This window comes from Heloderma suspectum, chromosome 1 (assembly GCF_057233095.1).
Source record: "Heloderma suspectum isolate Gila_16-S chromosome 1, 16-S_ref, whole genome shotgun sequence".
Classification (NCBI taxonomy): domain Eukaryota; kingdom Metazoa; phylum Chordata; class Lepidosauria; order Squamata; family Helodermatidae; genus Heloderma; species Heloderma suspectum.
In genome coordinates, this window is record NC_139458.1 from 373833118 (window position 1) to 373851168 (window position 18051).

At 42.8% G+C, this 18051-nt stretch overlaps 1 protein-coding gene across 4 annotated transcripts in view; it reads left to right on the forward strand.

The window, feature by feature from the left end:
* The window catches only part of CNST (consortin, connexin sorting protein), a 74899-nt gene that overhangs the window by 41186 nt on the left and 15662 nt on the right, over positions 1-18051 (forward strand). For all 4 annotated transcript variants that reach the window (XM_084828292.1, XM_084828293.1, XM_084828294.1 and 1 more), the window contains 4 exons: positions 3158-3272; positions 10069-10090; positions 10247-10343; positions 16331-17217. In XM_084828292.1, coding sequence (XP_084684418.1) covers positions 3158-3272; positions 10069-10090; positions 10247-10343; positions 16331-17217 — 1121 coding nt within the window. The remainder of the gene's footprint in view (positions 1-3157; positions 3273-10068; positions 10091-10246; positions 10344-16330; positions 17218-18051) is intronic.

Genomic DNA, 18051 nt, shown 5'->3' on the forward strand with positions numbered 1-18051 from the left:
ACCAACACCTTGAATTTAGCCCAGAAAACAACTGATAGCCAGTGCAGCTCCTTCAGCACTGGAGTGATGTGATCTTGCTGGTGGCTGCCTTTAATCAGGCAAGCCGCTGCGTTCTGTACCAGCTGCAGCTTCCAAACCGTCTTCAAGGTTAACCCCATGTACAGCGCATTACAGTAGTCTAAACGAGAGGAGACCAGGGCATGTACTACCAATGGGAGCAGATGGTCGGGAAGGTAGGGGCGCAGCCACCATATCAGATGGAGTTGGTACAGCGCTGTCCAGCTCACAGCTGACACCTGAGCCTCCATGGACAGCTGGGAGTCTAAGATGACCCCCAAGCTGCGAACCTGGTCTTTCAAGGGTAACCGTGCCCCATTCAACACCAGGTCAACCTCCCCCAACCTCCTCTTGTCTCCCACCAAACGTACCTCGGTCTCGTTCAGGGTTCAGCTTCAGCTTGTTCCTCCCCATCCAGCCACTCACCATCTCCAGACATTTGGACAGGGATTCTACGGCCAACCATGATGAAGATTTGAACGAGAGGTAGAGCTGCGTGTCATCCACATACTGATGACACCGCACCCCAAACCTCCTGATGATAGCCCCCAGCGGCTTCACATAGATGTTAAATAGCATCGGGGAGAGGATGGAACCCTGTGGCACCCCACAAGTGGGCAGCCACGGGTCCAAAACCTCCTCTCCCAGTGCTACCCTCTGGTACCTGCCGGAGAGGAAGGACCAGAACCACCGTAATACTGTGTCTCCAATGCCCACCCCCTCCAGGCAGTCCAGGAGGATACCATGGTCAACGGTATCAAAAGCTGCTGAGAGGTCGAGAAGAACAAGGAAGGAGCATTCGTCCCTATCCAGAGCCCTCCTCATATCATCCACCAAGATGACCAAGGCCGTTTCTGTCCCATGCCCAGGCCTGAAGCCTGACTGAAATGGATCTAGATGATCGACTTCTTCCAAGTGTGCCCTCAACTGCATCGCCACCACCTGCTCAATCACCTTGCCCAAAAATGGCAGATTCGAGACTGGGCGAAAGTTGTTCAGAACTTGGGGATCCAACAAGGGCTTCTTTAAGAGCGGTCTTATCACTGCCTCCTTGAGGGCTGATGGCATCACTCCCTCAAGGGAGGCGTTCACCACTGCCTTGATCCCTTCACCCAGCCTCTCTCTGCAGCTCATAATGAGCCAAGATGGGCAAGGATCAAGTAAGCAGGTGGTCGGCCTTACAGATGAAAGCACCTTGTCCACTTCATCAGAAGGAAGAAGCTGGAACCAATCCCACAAAACCGGTGTGCCACAGACCGCCTCCTGCTCACTAACAGTATCCACAGTGCATGGAATAACCCTCCTAATCCAATCAATTTTATCTGCAAAGTGCCTTGCCAAGGCCTCACAGGAGGCCTTAGAATGCTCCAGTGTACTTCCCTTACAATGTACTTCCCTTAACATAGTTTAAATTTGGGGGGGAATAAAGATACTAAAAACTGTTGACACACTAATGTTAGCAACCTAAAGAAATGTACATGATATGTGGACAGCCACTCATCTATTTCAGTAGAGTTCAGCTTATTTCCACTAACATTGTTGGGGCACCTTCAGTTTTGCTGTCACTTTATTAGTTCCATTTCACTTTGAGACATGCTAGTATAAAACCTGTGTCGCCACAGGTGCTAGTAGTCTGAGAATGAGTGGATAAAAATATGTTTGGCCATTTCCCTTGTGACTCGAATGACCTTCAGGTAGCATTTCTTTCCTTACCTTCCTCTTCCTCTCTCTCTCTCTCTCTCTCTCAACTTTCCAATTATGTCCCGCATCAGCTTTCCTTCCATGAGCACCCCAATAATACAACCTCTTCCTACTACATTAAAGTAAGCTTCTCCCTGCCAAAGCAAATGGGGTCTTCCAACCCATCTCTATCCCCCTCATTCACCCACACAATTAGCCTCCCTCCTTCCAATAAGAACCCCCTCCCCCTCCCATTACATGAAAGTATAGACAGACCCACCCCACAGTGTTCCAGGCCTCCACCCAAGAAGCCCCACCTATGCCTTTACCTAGACCTGAAAAACAAAAGATGAGATGGGGGGGGGGGACGCTGCCTTCCTCTCACCTACCCTAAGCCAGATCCATCCAATATAGTGGAGATCTTGCACCCCACCCACTCCTGCCTTGTCGCCCTGCCCACTACCCCCTCTCTCTCACACACACTTACACACACACACACACTTAACACACACACACACACACCACCTGTATACAGGGCATCATGGGAGGAGCAGCCTCTCCCTCCTCAGTCTCTTGATTCATCCCGTTCAAAACAATAGAATGGGGGGGGTGTTGCCCCTAGCAACCGCCCCGAGGCCTAGCAGCGCCTTGTGAAACCTGTCTGTGAAGCAAAACAAATAAAAACAAACCCAAACAGAAATAGAAAAAAGGAAAGTGGGAAGATGCAGGTAATGGAGGTCAAAAAAACATGATGTCAGATCAGGCGCTATTTGGTACAGAGCAAATAAACCGGCACTGAACTATAGAGCAATAGGAGACTGGTGCAGAGCAAATGCACATATTGTTTTGCTATTAAAGCTTGAGCTTTGAACTTTTTTGAAGTTTCAAAATTTTCTGCATATCTACACTGCTCAAGCGTCACTTAAAAAGAAATGAGCAAAATCGGTCTGGTAGATCTCTAGTAATAAGCGTTACATTACCACATTCTTATATAGATATGTGTTTCAGTGACATATATGTATTCTCTCACATACTTGTTAAGGATAGTCATCTGAAACACATTAATTTCAACTTTGAAACTGCCAGGCTTTCCTGATATTGTATTTGCAATTGGCATACATTCATTTTTACGAATGCACTGATGAAATGGAAAATTTTCCATAGAAAAACAAAACACTGGGAAATTTTGCACCTTACATCACTGGTTCCTAATCTATTTTCAAGAAAAGGAACATCATTATTTTCAACTTCGTTTCATGTTTTTAATGGGCTACTGTAGTTATTCTGTGCTGTAATACCTGTTTTTCATTTATTTTGAATCTAGTGTATGAGACTGGAGTACATTTTTAAAAAGTTGTTTTTGAAGACATTAACATATTTTAAATATATGAATATATGAAACTTCTGTGTATTGATACAGAAAAAAAATGGAAAGCAACCGCATCCAGTGAGGTCCCAGATCTAAAGAATTCTCCTAAACGACTGAATAATGAGGAGTTAGGCAAACTTGCTGAACTTTGCACATCTCATCAAGAGTAAGTAATAAAAATTATTATTATTAGTCACAGTCCTGTGTGCCCAGTAAATTCTTCATTGGGGCAGGGGCGGGGGGGTTGAAGAGCAACTCTTCCATGCTACAGTATAAAGTGCTTTTGACATGGCCCAAAGTTTAAAAAGCAGCTTGTGATTTAGTACAGAGAGCAGCTGCTTAAAGAAAGGGGGGGGATTAAAAAGTCCACTGAGCATGGGTTCTGAACTGTGATGGATTAAGTTAGTTTCCAGCTTAAATGTCTCACCTTATTTTGCTTGTGATACTTGTGCAAAGTAAAATGCTATACTACTTGATACAGAAATTTTAAAAACCAAAAATATTGGAAGATTAAATTGTTGAATTCTTCATAGGCTCAATTCAGATGTCATGTTAAGAATCCTCCAAAATCATGGTTTGGGAGAATCAGGAATATACTATGGGCTCACACACTGACTGGTTTCACACAATTGTGTGGGTAAAATAAGCCATCATGGCTTCTCCCCCCACCCCCACATGTGCCACATGTGCATCCGTTACTAACATAATTACCCATGCTGCAGTATGGGTTGGCATGTCATCTGGACCTGGTGCACGACGCAGTGGGGTTGGCTTCGTACCTGCCCCAAAACACCTGTTGCACGTTGTGGGTTGTAGGATGGGTACAAAGCCTCCCCCACCACACCGCATGCTGGGTTCGGATGACACACCAACTCATGCTGTAGTGCGGGTAATTGTATAAACAACAGGCATGCAAAGGGGTGGGTTGAGAAACCACGATGGCTTCTTTTACCCCCGTGATTGTGTGAACCTGGCCACTGGGTTGGTTCACGTGACATAACAGTTCACTATGAGTTGATTTATCCATGGGAGCTGTCATGTTGTGCCAGGCACCCATGGGTGCCATTTTCTATGGCACCCAGCTTGCTGTGGGTTATGTTGTGCGGGGATTGTTTGAGGGTTAGATGACCCTCAAATAATCCTAGAACAAGCCATAGATTATTTGAGGGTTATCTAGCCTTCAAACAATCCCTGCCACCTGGGTTTGCATGACATGACAACCCACAACTGTGCAGGTGCCTTGCAAAAATGGCACCGATGGGTGCCCAGAAAAACGTGACAGTCCACATGGGTAACTTATGGCTGTTGTGCTCTGCGAACCAGGTCACTCCCTCTTTTCCTCTTAAATGCTACTTTCCTTGTCCCTTTCCTGGTTTGCCTAACTGCAGTTTTGCTGTGACATCTGAGTTGAACAAATTATGGTTGACTTTAACCATGGTTTCTAAATCGTAGCTGAAAATAAAACTATGATTAGTACTATCCAGAAAAGAGGGAATCTGAATGTGAAAGGGGAAGATGGAGCTCATGGTTTAGAGGATCATGAAAAAGTTATCTAAATTGAACCACTGTGTGCTGTATCTCCTTTGACCACAGTTGGTAAATCAGTAATGTCCAATCTAGGAGTACCACCAAAATGAGTATACCCCTTAAGGGAGAATGTGATTCCATCTCTAGAACATGCAACACCTACTTTCAGCTTAGATGGGTTGTCCATCATCAATATCATTTTCTTGCTTGCATTGACCTTCCATTTTTTTGCCTGCATCCATTCAGTCACCAAATTCAGGCATTTGTTAAAGGAAGTGCTTCACCTGGATCTGATGAAAAAGAAAAATATAGCTGTATGTTGTCAGCGTATTGATGATACCTCACGCCAAGTCTCCAGATGACTGCATGCAGCAGTTTCGTGCAAATGTTAAGTAATATGGGTAACAAAATTGACCCTTTTGCAGTCCCACAGAAAAAGGAAAGAACACAGTCCCCCAACATTACCATCTGGCATCTATTTGCAGGTAGGAGTGGAACAACTGCAATAAGGAGTCTTCAGTCCCCAACTGATGCAGTAAATCCAGAAGGAAACCATGGTTGATGGTATCAAAGGCACTTAGAGAACCAGGAAAGTTAGCAAGGTCAAACTCCCTATGTTCTTCTCCCACCACAAGTCATCAACCAGCCCAACCAAGGCATTTACAGTCTCATAGTCAACCTGAAAAACAGATTGATAAGGATCAAGATAATCTCTATCATCCAATGCCTTCAGTTGTGCCATCACTGTGTATGTTCTTCCCCAAGAACAGCAAATTGGAAACTAGTCATGACCTGAAACATTGGATGAATCCAAAGAACCCTCCACCTGCAGTAATAGTCCAATCATGGCTTCCTTTATTGCAGAGCAAGAGAAAACTTCAATGAGACTTCTGTCACTGCCATAAACAGGCTAACCAGATTGTCATGTCTGGTCTCAAGCAGCCATGAAGAGCAGGGATTGAGTGTGCAAGAATTCTCCAAACACCTGGTCAGCTCCCTGAAGCAACAGTAGCTGAAACCTGAGCAGGGGTGATTACATTTCCTGTACAAGCTCTATATTCAAAGTGGCATCAAGGTTGGAGCACTTTGCTCCACAAAGTAGTCACAATCAAACTAGTCAAACTTTGCCATGACAAAGTTCTACGCTTAAAAGCAGTCTAAAAATAATTGAATTAAAGTGAATAAATAAAAAACAATTATAGATGGTTCTTCCACCTCATTTAGGGTCCCCTTAATACCCCAAAAACTCCTTCACACCAAAAATGTTATGCTGGACAGCAGAGTGCTGATGCAGTAGCAGCAGAGTCATCGCCACAACATATGCTTTCAAATGTTACAAGAAGTTACTTGTAAACCACCTTGGAAAGATCTGATACCTGAAAGGTGGGGTATAAATAACTGAGAAGCCTGTCCCAGCTGGATTGCCCCACTCCCTCACTGGGCCATCTACCACCATCTGTCCTGTGGGAAGGATCTCAGAAGAGAGGGATACAAGCAGGAGAAGATCGTCAGTGAGCATGCTCCACCTAGACTGTCCCCTCTGCTCACAGGGCCATTACCACCAACTGCTGTGTGAGTAGAATCCCAGAAGAGAGAGGGAAGCAGGCACACAATGACCATCTCAGATCCTGCTCCAGTTGGACTATCCTACTCCCCCACAGGGCCATCTGCCACTATCTGCCCTGTGGGAAGTATCCTGGAAGGGAAAGGGAGGCAGGCAAATATCACCTTGGAGCCTGTTCCAGCTGGACTGCCCCCCACCCCAACACAGCCATCTTTTACCATCTGCCCTGTGGGAAGAATCCTGATTACTTAATTGTTTTTGAGTGGTTTGTTGAGATTTTACTAATGATTGTTGATATTCCTCAAAGCTGCCTTAGAGGGATTTATATCCTGAAAGGTGGGATATAAATGAATGTAATAATTGGATGGATGGATGGATGGATGGATGGATGGATGGGTGGGTGGGTGGATGGATGGATGAATTCTAATCTCTGTTCAGTCAAATTAACTTTTCCACAGTGTCTGCTCTAATTGTCCCTGCCACTTCACCGCTGTCTGGCCACACTACTGACCACTGCTGGCACCACCTCAGTGGTGCAAAGAGCCCCCCTGGAAGTACCCAACTCAAGAATGGAGCAGCTAACATTTGGGTCAGAGGGCAGATAGAGCTGCTACTGCCACACAATGACTTCCACGAACAGCTGGCTTGATGTTATATAGAATGCTTACTGCCAATGTCAATGGTGTTTCTAGTTGTCTCTGTCTATGTGAGTGGTCTTGGTGATACACACTAGGTCACTCCCACATCCAAGGTCAAAGCCTGAATTACAGTTACTTGGCTATAGGCTGATCTGGAATGTAACAGCTGCAGGTTTAGTGGTTGACTGACAAATTCTGCATACACTGAGCTAGGTGAAAAGACTGCAAGAGGACACCAGCATTGTCTGAGCAGTCTCCTCCTTACATTTCCATTCAACATCATACCTCCCCTTCTCTGTTATAGGGCAAATTAAGGCATCCCTACTCTATCCTGGTCCCACAATCAGACACTCTTGACTAACAAGAATTACTTTACCTTGTGTTATGGTAACACTGAACAGCATGACCCTTTAGGATCAAAGCAAGCACCTAGAGCAGGGGTGGGGAAATCTTTTTTCTGACGAGAACCATGTTCCCTCAGGGGTAATCTGTGGTGGGCCCCATGTCAGTGGTAGATGAGTCCATTCCTTTTCTTTCTCCCTCTCTGCCATCCCCTTTATGTGCACTTTTTCTGCCCCTCCCCTTGCTCTTTTTCTCTCTGCTTCCCTGCCCAGTGGGCTGTCAAGGGAGGGACAGATTGCTTTTGCCAGAAGTCTAAAGTGATAGCTTGCAAAGGGCTTTTGAAATTAGGCTAAGGGTCTCATGGAGCCCTAGACTCATGACCTGGATTCTTGTAGCTACAGTTTTAGTCCTTCTACTTTATATCTAATAGTATAAAGCGTCTCACATACTAATTGTCTGAGGAGCTGCCTAGCTGCCTTGGGGTAGTAATGGATGCATTTGATAAATTACCTTTATCAGCAAGGCAAATTTAAAGAAATTTAGCTTTCTCCTTGAACATTTCTTAAACATGTTCACAGTGCAGAGTTAAGTAAAGATGCTTGAATATAAAGAAGTGCTTGAATATTGTGGTAACCACTAATACACTAAAACAGGTTTGTTGTGTTTATATGGTTTGAAATGGGAGTTATGCTGGCTTATGTTCTCTATTCTTCATTTTTATGATTGTTGGGATCTGTTCTAACCTGTTCTTTATGACTGTTGGGATCAGTTAGCATTTTTAAACATTTCCGGGGGAGGGGACACACACTATCTTCTCAGTTGTGTACCTTCTGCTATAATAATTCCCATTGTGGACACAAGTATGTGGTTGAAATTTGAAATGAGTCTAGGAAGTCCTATATGATCTGAAGCAGGAGTAGGGAACCATTTTGGGCCATGGGCGCATTTGGCAATTTGATAAACTGTCCTGGGCACCACCACAAAATGGCCACTATGGAAGGCATGGGAAATTGCAAGCAACCCGGCCATGAAGTTCACTGAGTTACTGGCCCAATTAAGTTAACCTATACATGATGGTGACTCATCTTAAAATATTTTGAGAATAAAATTTTGAGCATGGAGAAATACACCGATCTGAGCTCCTTGGAGGAAGAGCAGAATAAAAACATAATAAATGAATAATGAAGGAAGCAAGTAAGTCAGTGCAGGCCATGCATCTTTATATAAGATACTGTCATTGAATTAAATATGATAAGTTCCAAGCACATGACTGTGTTTAACAGTCTTCCGCTTACCAGTCAGGTCTACCACCAGACACCCATTTGCTTACCACTTGAGTCTGCTAACTGAAGTTCTGTTTATCTCATGCCCCAAGGCTTGCTGTCTGGGTGTTTCCCCTCCCCCCTTTTTTAACTGATATAATGTCTTTGCACTACTTTTGAAACTGCTTGTCACTCACTTGGCATATTGGGGGAGTCTTAGGATCAGTGTGGAATAGTGACCAGATTGATGGACTTAGACCAAGGAGACCTGGCCTCAAATCCCCTTTCAGTCATGAACTCACTGGGTGATTCTGGGCCTTACCTCTCAGCCTAATCTATTTCACAGGGTTGTTTGTGAGGATACTACTCTCAGCTCCTTGGAGGAAGGGCAGGATAAAACGATAGGAAATAATGATAAAGCGTATATGTGTGTACAGCACTGGAATGTCAACATAACCTTTTTTCTTTTCAGTGTTACCCCACTGATATCAACAAGTGTGTCCTTTATATTTATAGTAATTCCATATATTTGTTATTGAGTTTGTCATTAGTTTTTACTTGGTCATAATCACTGGTTTAATATAAAATACAAATAGGACAGCCAACAAAAGTGTTGCGGTATTGAGTGTTCCTATTCAGTATGCCAGCCAGCCAGCCATGCTCTTTTCCAAGATCTCTCTTCTCTTCTCTTCTCTTCTCTTCTCTTCTCTTCTCTTCTCTTCACACACACACACACACACACACACACACACACACAGTGGTTTTCTGTCTCCCCGCCCCCGCCAACTGTATCCTCCTATCCCTACAGAGCATGCTCAGCCTCCATTGAACTGATTTAGGAATGTCCCCCACTCCTTTTAGGGATTTTTCTAGGTTTTTAAAAAATTCTGCAAACCTTGGGGTTCCCCCAAGCCTGCTGATACTTCCCTCTTGTAGTTGGGTGGTGCCTTTTAAGTTACATAAGGATCCCCTCTTAGAGAATTATTTTGCTATTGGTATATAGGATGACCTTTAAAACCTGAGCCTTGCTACCAGTTGTTGTGGTTTTACAGCTCTCTTTCTTTCTGAGGCGAGTTGCTATTTCTGTAGAAGATTAGAGAAGTGACTTGTGAGCAAAATGGAGAATATGAATATACTGCACAAGTGCTGAAAAAAGTCAGAACAGCCTACTTCTTCAGAGGTTCACATCCACTCCTAAGACCCCTGTTTCACAAGGAAAATGCAAAGAGGAAGTAGTTTTCTCCAAACTCCTTCAGTGATCTGAAAGCCACTGTTAATTGTTCTGAGTAGTTGATTTCAACTCAGGAGAATTATTTGAAAGTTGACACTTTTTGTATAAACACCATGCTATAAGAACACTTCTGACATGTTGTATTGATTTCACTGCTTTTAGAGCCTTCTGGGCCATTAGCGATTAATTGGTGTTTGTAATGATGTTAGCATATGGTCTGGCTCTGTGCTTTAAAACTATCCTGGCACAGATAGTATTTCAGTGTTGGAAACTTCTGTGCTAATATTAGAGCATGGAAAGAACTAATCTGATTTGTCATCTAGTTTTGATGACGTTTCTTGTGAAGAATATTTTGGTGAAAGCAGCTGTTTATTTTTTATTTTCTTTTTTGGTTGCAGGTCACTTATCTTCAAAAGCAAGGTAAGCTCCAAAGCTTTTCTTGGCATGGGTTTATAATCACATGTTTTGGTGTACTCAAATGTACTAAATGTAGAGAACAGATCTTCTCATTACATGTGTAGCATGAATTTAAAAAATAACAGTATTCAATTATAGGAATGCTATTCTGTTTTTCAGCTAATAAGTAAAGAAAAATCCTTGATGCATGAGAGTTTCATACGTTTAATAGTATCTGAAGATTTAAAGGAAATAGGCACTGCTGGATATGATTCAGGTATCTCTCTTGTCACTTTTCCGAGTTTACATTTAAAAGCAACCTGCCAGTGTTTGGAAAGCTTTCATATGGAAGAGCAATAGCTAGACACTTTTCTAACAGGAATAAAATAAGAAGGTAATTATATTTTTAAATCTTAGGCTTCTCTTGAAAAACAACAGAATATATGTAGGCAGTAGTTTTAAATAATACCCTCCATTTCTCCAGCATTAAAAGTTGTCTGTTCGCCTTCCACACCTGCACCACTTGTGATAAAATGGCATGGAACTAGAAGAAGAGGCTGAAGGTGTCTATGGTGCTGTCACCCACATAGATATCTGCTTGGACGTGTTCCTGCATGCTGGCCCTCATCCCCCAGGTGCTAGTCTTCTCCTTGCTGGTGTAAGCACTGACATGCATTAGCTTGAGGGTTTAACAAACTGTGTCATCAGGAACAGAAAGCCAGCCCACAAAAAGGAGAAAGATGCATCTCAGTTTTATTGAGAAAATTCCAATCAGAACAGGAGATAATTACCAAACAACGATATTCTCTGCTTATGGGTACAGGTAGCGCCTTCAGTAAAGGGGAATGACTAGTTCCTCTGATTTTCAGGTGATACTGAGACCTGGATCTTTTCTGTTCACCCCAGGGCAAGGATCCACTGATCCTGGACTTGACTAACCAGGGAGTCTTCGTTGAATGCCTTAGCATAACTTTGTCTTTATCAATACAACTGGATCTGTGTTAGATAGTTCTTGCTTAGAAATAGTTAGATCTTGCTCTCTCTCTTAGCTATTTCTCTGATACTATTTTCAGCAAAGCCAGTATACAGAGATGTAAGCCACTCCCTATTCTATCCTGCAGTACTGAAATCATCCAAACAATGTAATGGTTTGGCAATATAGTCAGCAAAGCAATATAGTAAGCTCAACAGAACCCTGTCTAGATCCTGTTCAGTGAATTCACAAGAGTTCAGCAATAGGTTCTGTAACTATGATCCTATTTAAATCTCAAGCAGCATCTTAAGCCACTTCTGTACTTTTGATAATACCTTGTTTCACTTCCTCATGAACTGTGTTCTTCAGGCCTTCTTTCATGCCTCTGTCCATCCTGCTAACATCATCGGCAGTGAGTTATATATGTTTGTCTCATCACATCACTGGATGTTCATCCCCATGCAAACCTTGATCTACTGACAAGACGTTTTACTACACTGTGTGATCTCTTGCTAGACAGTGCACTTCCTTACAGCCAGATCCTTGTCAACTAGACCCTGCCCCCCATATATCTTCTGTGCAGGCCTAAGCTTTTTCTGGAAGCTGGTAAGCGGAGCCCAGAGGAGAAAGCAGTGAAAAGTCACTTTGCTGCAATGCAGAATAGACTGCTTTCTGCTGTAGAGGCAGGGCACACATTACTGATGAGTAGAGTTTCAGGTTTCCACAATATACCTTGTTGCTGGAAAAGAGATTTCTAAAATGCATTATTATTTTTCTGCTTTGAAAATATCAAAAGAACTTTCTGTACTTTGCTCACAAGAACATAATTATGGCTATCTTAACAGCTGTGTCCTCATGTGACCTTACAAGAAGTTAGTCTAATTTTTCTGTGTGCTTTTCTATGTATACTGAGTTGTCCTAACTTACACCAAAGTTTCTCTGAATATGATGTGGAAATTCCCTTGAGCTTTTTTTAGTTACACCCTATTGATGACTATTTTCTTCTGTAATAGGTATCTTATTGCTTAAGTAGGTTTTTGTGATATTAAATCTTGGACTTTAAAATAACATGCAAGGTAAGGTGAGACAGGGACCTACCCAAGCCCCCCCAGTTTGCAGTTTGGCTGAAAAGAGATTTAAAATTTGAACTCCAAATACAGTCTTCAATCCATAGCATAGCACCACACAAGTTCTATGCCTATAGGCTGAAAGATTGAGAGAGAGAGAGAGAGAGAGAGAGAGAGAGAGAGAGAATGTAAGGGATACATAAGGGATGCACATTTATGTGCATTTAAAATTCAGCTAGGTTTTCAGATGACAAATGCATAGCATTTGTAGAAGTTCACTTAAGATACCTCAAATTAAGAATTAAAATCTCACACTCAGTCATTATATAAAGTTACATTGTGCTTAAAATGTATTATGTCAATGCAATTCAGAGAGAATTTTGCAGATGTTCCTAGCTTATCTAAATTCTTTATCATTAACCTCAAAGAGACAGAGTAAAAGGGTGATTTAACATCCATGACCATTTCATCTTTGCTATCTCTGTTGTGGCTGCCAACAATGGGTAGAATCCAACAGTACCATACTGCTGGTGATGAGCACCACTGGTTCGTGGTGCATGTGTGGCTGGCCCCTACCACCCACAGCAGCAATGTAGTGCTTCTGGGGGCAAGCCCCCAAACAACCACAAATACAAGTTTCTGGAAGGGGCAGGTCATGTTTTCCAGAAACGTGCATTTCTGGACATTTGGGGGCTTGCCCCCGGAAATGCTACATCACCGCCACCAGCAGTAAGGGCTGCGTGTGCACCAGGAACTGACGGTGCTCGCCGCCAGCACTAGGGCACTGTTGGATCCTGCACAATGGTGCCTGCTACAAGGTGGACACAAGTATGAGGAGGCTTCGACCAACAGAAATAGATTAAGCAATGTCACAATTTCAAATATAGCCATGTCAACAAAAGTAGGGTGTGTGTGTGTGTGTGTGTGTGTGTGAGAGAGAGAGAGAGAGAGAGAAATTTTTAAATTCCCTAGGTTCTCTTAGAATTAATTTCAAAAATTGATAATACAGCTTATACAGAAACATACATGTGTGTATAAAGAACATTCATTTTTTATATAGTAAAGCCTATACTGGATAAGTGTAAAAATGGCTGTTATGCTGGAAATGATTCAGTATCCCTTTGTTATTTAAAGCTTATGATCTTTCCAAACATTGGTGTATAAGATGCAGTTTCTCATTATTTTTAATCTTATTTTTGGTGGAAGTTAAAGGGAACATTTGGGACATACTAATAACTATGGTAAACCTTTTTTACACTATAGAATATAGGTTATTTATATGCATTTTTCTAGATTTATTTATTTATTCATTAAATTTATTAATCGTTCATCTGGCTGGTCACCCAGCCACTCTGGGCAATGTACAAAGTATATAATAAAACAGTTTAAAACAATAAAATTCTACAATAAAAACATTTTCTAAAATACCCTAACCCACCCCAAATGCCTGCCTGAACAACCACATTTTTAATGCTCGGCAGAAGCTCATTAAAGAGGGGGCATGGCGGAGTTCCCTGGGGGGGGGAGTTCCACAGAGTGGGGACCACCACAGAAAAGGCCCTCTCCCTCGTCCCCACCAGTCTAGGTGTCCTGGCTGTTGGGACGGAGAGAAGGCCATCTGAGGCTGATCTTGTTAAGTGGCCTGTCTGGTGTTGCTGGAGGCGCTCCTTAAGATAGGCTGGGCCGGAACCATATAGGGTTTTAAAAGTCAAAACCAACACTTTGAATTTGGCCTGGAAAACAACTGGTAGATGACATAAAGACCTGGTTGGGACAATTAAACAACCCAGAGTTAGTTAACCATGGATTGTTTGTGAGCAGTTAGGAGCAATGAGCTGGCTTCTGACCACTCTCCTGCTTCCACTTTGCTAAACAACCCAGGAATGCCCCATTCCTGGGATATTTGCCATGATGTCCGAACCTGAAACTCTGGTTTGTTAGGGGAAAAACAACCCAGCATTTTAACCCAACAACAAAGCATGGGTTCCTAGGTTGTTTAGCAAAGCGGAAGTGGGCAAGTGGTCAGAAGCCAGCTTGCTCCCATGCACTCACAAACAACTCATGATTGTGGGTTGTTCAGACAATCCAACTCATGGGTTGTCTGATCGTCCGAATTGGGTCATAGAGTCAGACAAGCCTTTGTTTTTCACTCATATCTAGGCAAGGATTTGTAGAGTCAGTCACAGATTATGACTACAGTGGCATCCTACGTTTGATATGTTAGAGTTGTCTAGCTCTGCCTTGTTTATCATTTATTCACTTGCTGTTAAAATAAAACTAGCTTAGGGCACAATCCTATGACTGCTAGATGGTGTCTAGGTAGCCATAGGATTTTTCGGTTTCTGAGAAGCGAGCTTGGATCCAGGGCTGCGAGCTCCGTTCCCCAAAACCTCACTCCCCCCCCTCCCCTGCTGCCTTGTAGGCAGCGTGGTCCATCCCCGTCTCCACACTTATAAGGCCAATGCAGAGTGGGCAAAAGGGGAGGAGACCACAGAAGCCTTGTTATAGTGCTTCCTACACAATGTCTGGCCTCCTGCGCGCCCCCGCTCTGACGCGCCCCAGCCAGACAGCCGAAATTGGTGTCTAGCCATAAATGGAGAGCAGCCAAAGTGCAGAGGATCCCCTCCATGCTCCACCCGCCCTGCATTGGATAGTTGGCCGCCTCCAACTTCAGAGGCGGCTGACCATCTCCATAGGATTGCACCCTTAAGGTTGCACCAATGAACAGGGCTCCTGAGGTGTTTGAATGATGTCTTAGGATGTCCTATATAGGGTTGCCATTTCCTTCGACTCTGCATCTGTTAATGCTATGCAAGTCTCGTGTGATACTTACATACTACATCAGGAGTACTATAAGCATTGATTAAAAATACTGGATTACTACTAATAGTTAAATACTATTAGCTAAGCTCAGTCCCATACACTCCATAATCTTCATGTAGAATTTTCTTAAGCATTAAGGTAATAATCTAATGCAAAGTGAAGTCCCATTCTGTTAATGGGACCTGAGCATACTTAGTGGATTTTCTAATCTTTCAGATGCTTAAGATATTTAACAGTATGGTGTGTACCATGTTAATCATAATTAATGTAGCTGAAAATATGTATGAAACAATTATTTGAGACACTGACCTGGTTCGCATGACACAGCACGTTATTGTTTGTTAAACCCTCAATTAATTAATCCATGATTAATAGTAGGTTATGTGAGGGTTTTTAACCCTCCAATAACCCATGGAAGTTAGGTTTGCATGACATAGTGTTACTCCCAATTGGGGGTTGCATATTCAAAATAATCCATGATGGTCTGGTCTGCTCGTGTTCTGCAAACCAGTCCATTGTCTCCCTTCTCATAGAAATGTTTAGAGCAGGGGTAGCGAAGGGCTGAAAACCCACAAGAAAAGTCAACAGGAGACTGCATCTGGCAGTGGGTGGAGCCAGAGCCAAACATGGGTAGAGCCATCCTTTTTCTTTCTCTTGTTCTACCACACCCTTTTCTCTCTCAGCCCCCAGTTAGTGCCACCCTGCTACTCCACTTCTCTGCCCAAGCAGGTCTGTTGAAAAGTCTCTGCTCTCCCTCATCAAGCAGGAAGAGGACCTCAGCAGGGTCACCTTTTGAAAGTGCAGATCCATGTTCTCTAAGTGCTTCACTCTCCCTGCTTAGGCAGGTAGGGGGCAAACTCTTCCCCACACAAGCAGCGACACCTTTTGAAAGAAAAGATTGGGCCAATCTGCACTTTCAAAGCACACTGCTCTCCCTGCTTGGGTGGGGAAAGGGCTGAGATTCCACAGGCCTCATGAAATTCAGCTGCAGACTGCATTCTGCCCAAGGGCTGTGACTTCCCTACCACTGGTTTAGAGTATTCTGAATTCTTGCTGTGTAGAATACTTAAGAGGGAAATTAAGCCACATGTTACTGAAGTTAAAGAAAACTTACAAAGATGTAACTACTCATGCCTTTGTTTAGCACAGTATTGAGACATGCCTTAAGTTCTCTAAACATCAGCAGAAAACCAAATTAGCTACTTCACTTAATTTGCTAAATATGTTCAGTATTTTATACATTAAAAAATAGTAAAACACAGCCATTGCTGCCAGGCAGGAATTCACTCAACGCATTAATGGGTAATGTTATCAGATTACTGATTTTTTTCCTCTCTCTCTACAATGCTAATGTATTTAATCCGTTTTAAATGCCTTGAACTCTTTTCCTGTTGCATTTAGATACACAAAATTGGCCTGGCGTTGGACCAGAGAAGGACAATCATCGCAAAGAGAGCGAGAGGAGTGAGAGCTTCCATCCAGAAAGCTGTCGTACACTTAAAGAGAGGGCAAATCTTCGGCTAGCTGTGGGGAAGGACCATATGGAGGAGGAGCACTGCAGTGCTAAATCAACACTGGAGCTACCCACCCAGTCCACAGGGACACTGGGCACGCCTCGCTCTGGCTGTTTATCTTCTAGGGATGCTAGTGAAGAGGACAGTCTGCAGCTAAGAGAGGAACGGTTCTCTGAGGATGTAGCAAAAATAGAAGCTGCTGCTGAGGAGCCTGCAACAGGGTGCTCTACTGAGCCAATGGTAGACACGTTGGTTTTGACAGATGCTGATTACATACCTCCTGATCTGATTTCCACAGATGAAAATGTTCAGTCTGGAAGAAACTTACTCAGGTCAAAACACTGTTCTGGCTCTATTGTGATTTCCAGTAGCCAGCTGGGAAGCAGCATATTATACCAGCAGCAGCAACAGCCTGATTATGGAAATGGTAGAAAATCTGTGCAAGACAAAACATCAGATACTAGTGGGAATGTGTGCTCTGAAAGTAATATGCCTGAACAAGCCTGTGTTGCATATGAAAGGATGCAGGAGGAAACAGCAGTACTGGAAGAGGAATGTGAAAGTGAAGAACCGAAAGACTTCTTTGAACGATTTTTAAATGGTAGCATAAAAGACAGAGAAGAGTCTCCCAAATACCTAGAAAGCCAAGGGGACTCTGAAATTCTTCCACATATACCACCCAAACAAGCACTTTATGGTTCATTTGAAGGTTATTCACTGGATGAAAGCTTTTCTTCACTTGATGAACTTGCAAAACGGATAGAGATTGCAGAGGTAAACATTGGCAAAAATAAATTTGAACATTGTTTGCATTATTTGTGGCTAATTTATTTGTCTTTATTTTCTTTAGCATGAAAAATAATAGAAGTTATTTTTTTCATGATAATTCCACATGTTGAACGTCCACGTTGGAAAACATTCTCATGTTTTCCCAAAAAGCAGGCACATTTAGCAGAATATGTCTATATTTTTATCAGTATGTTCATGAATGTAATAAGTAAATGATTGTGAAGAAAAGAGAGAAACACGTGTATAGTATATTTTTAAAGGCCATGCCTTTCCAATACCAATCAAATGAGAACTTTGGGCAGGATGAAAAAGTCTCCTGATGCATAATCTGTAGATGTACTTTCCAATTCCTGACCACAAACATTCTATTGTTTAAACTGAGGTAAATAAGAACCTTTCACTTATTATAAAATCATGGCCGGCTGATAACAGCAATTAAGTGAATGTATTCCTCCATGAAAATATACTTGGTTCTGCTATTGCTTTTCTAAACTGAGTGGGGAGAGAGCAGACAGAATGACTTAGCAAAGGGATTTTAAGCCCTTCTGACTGAAACCGTGCAGTTGGTATATGAAAGGCCTGCAGACAGGATGCTTTAGGGCACTTTTTACTGCTGTTCCAAAGCACATGGTGCCAGCATCAGAAGTTAGAGATTAAGTCAGAACACACCATACTTTTATAGCTGACTGACCTCTTTGAGGTCACACCATGCTTCTGGGCATGTTAATTGAGTCTTCTAGGATGTCGTTCGCAGAAGGCTATCCATTACTGGTTCTGCACTGATCTGTAAAAGCTGGAAAGAAGAGATTGCCTTGTATA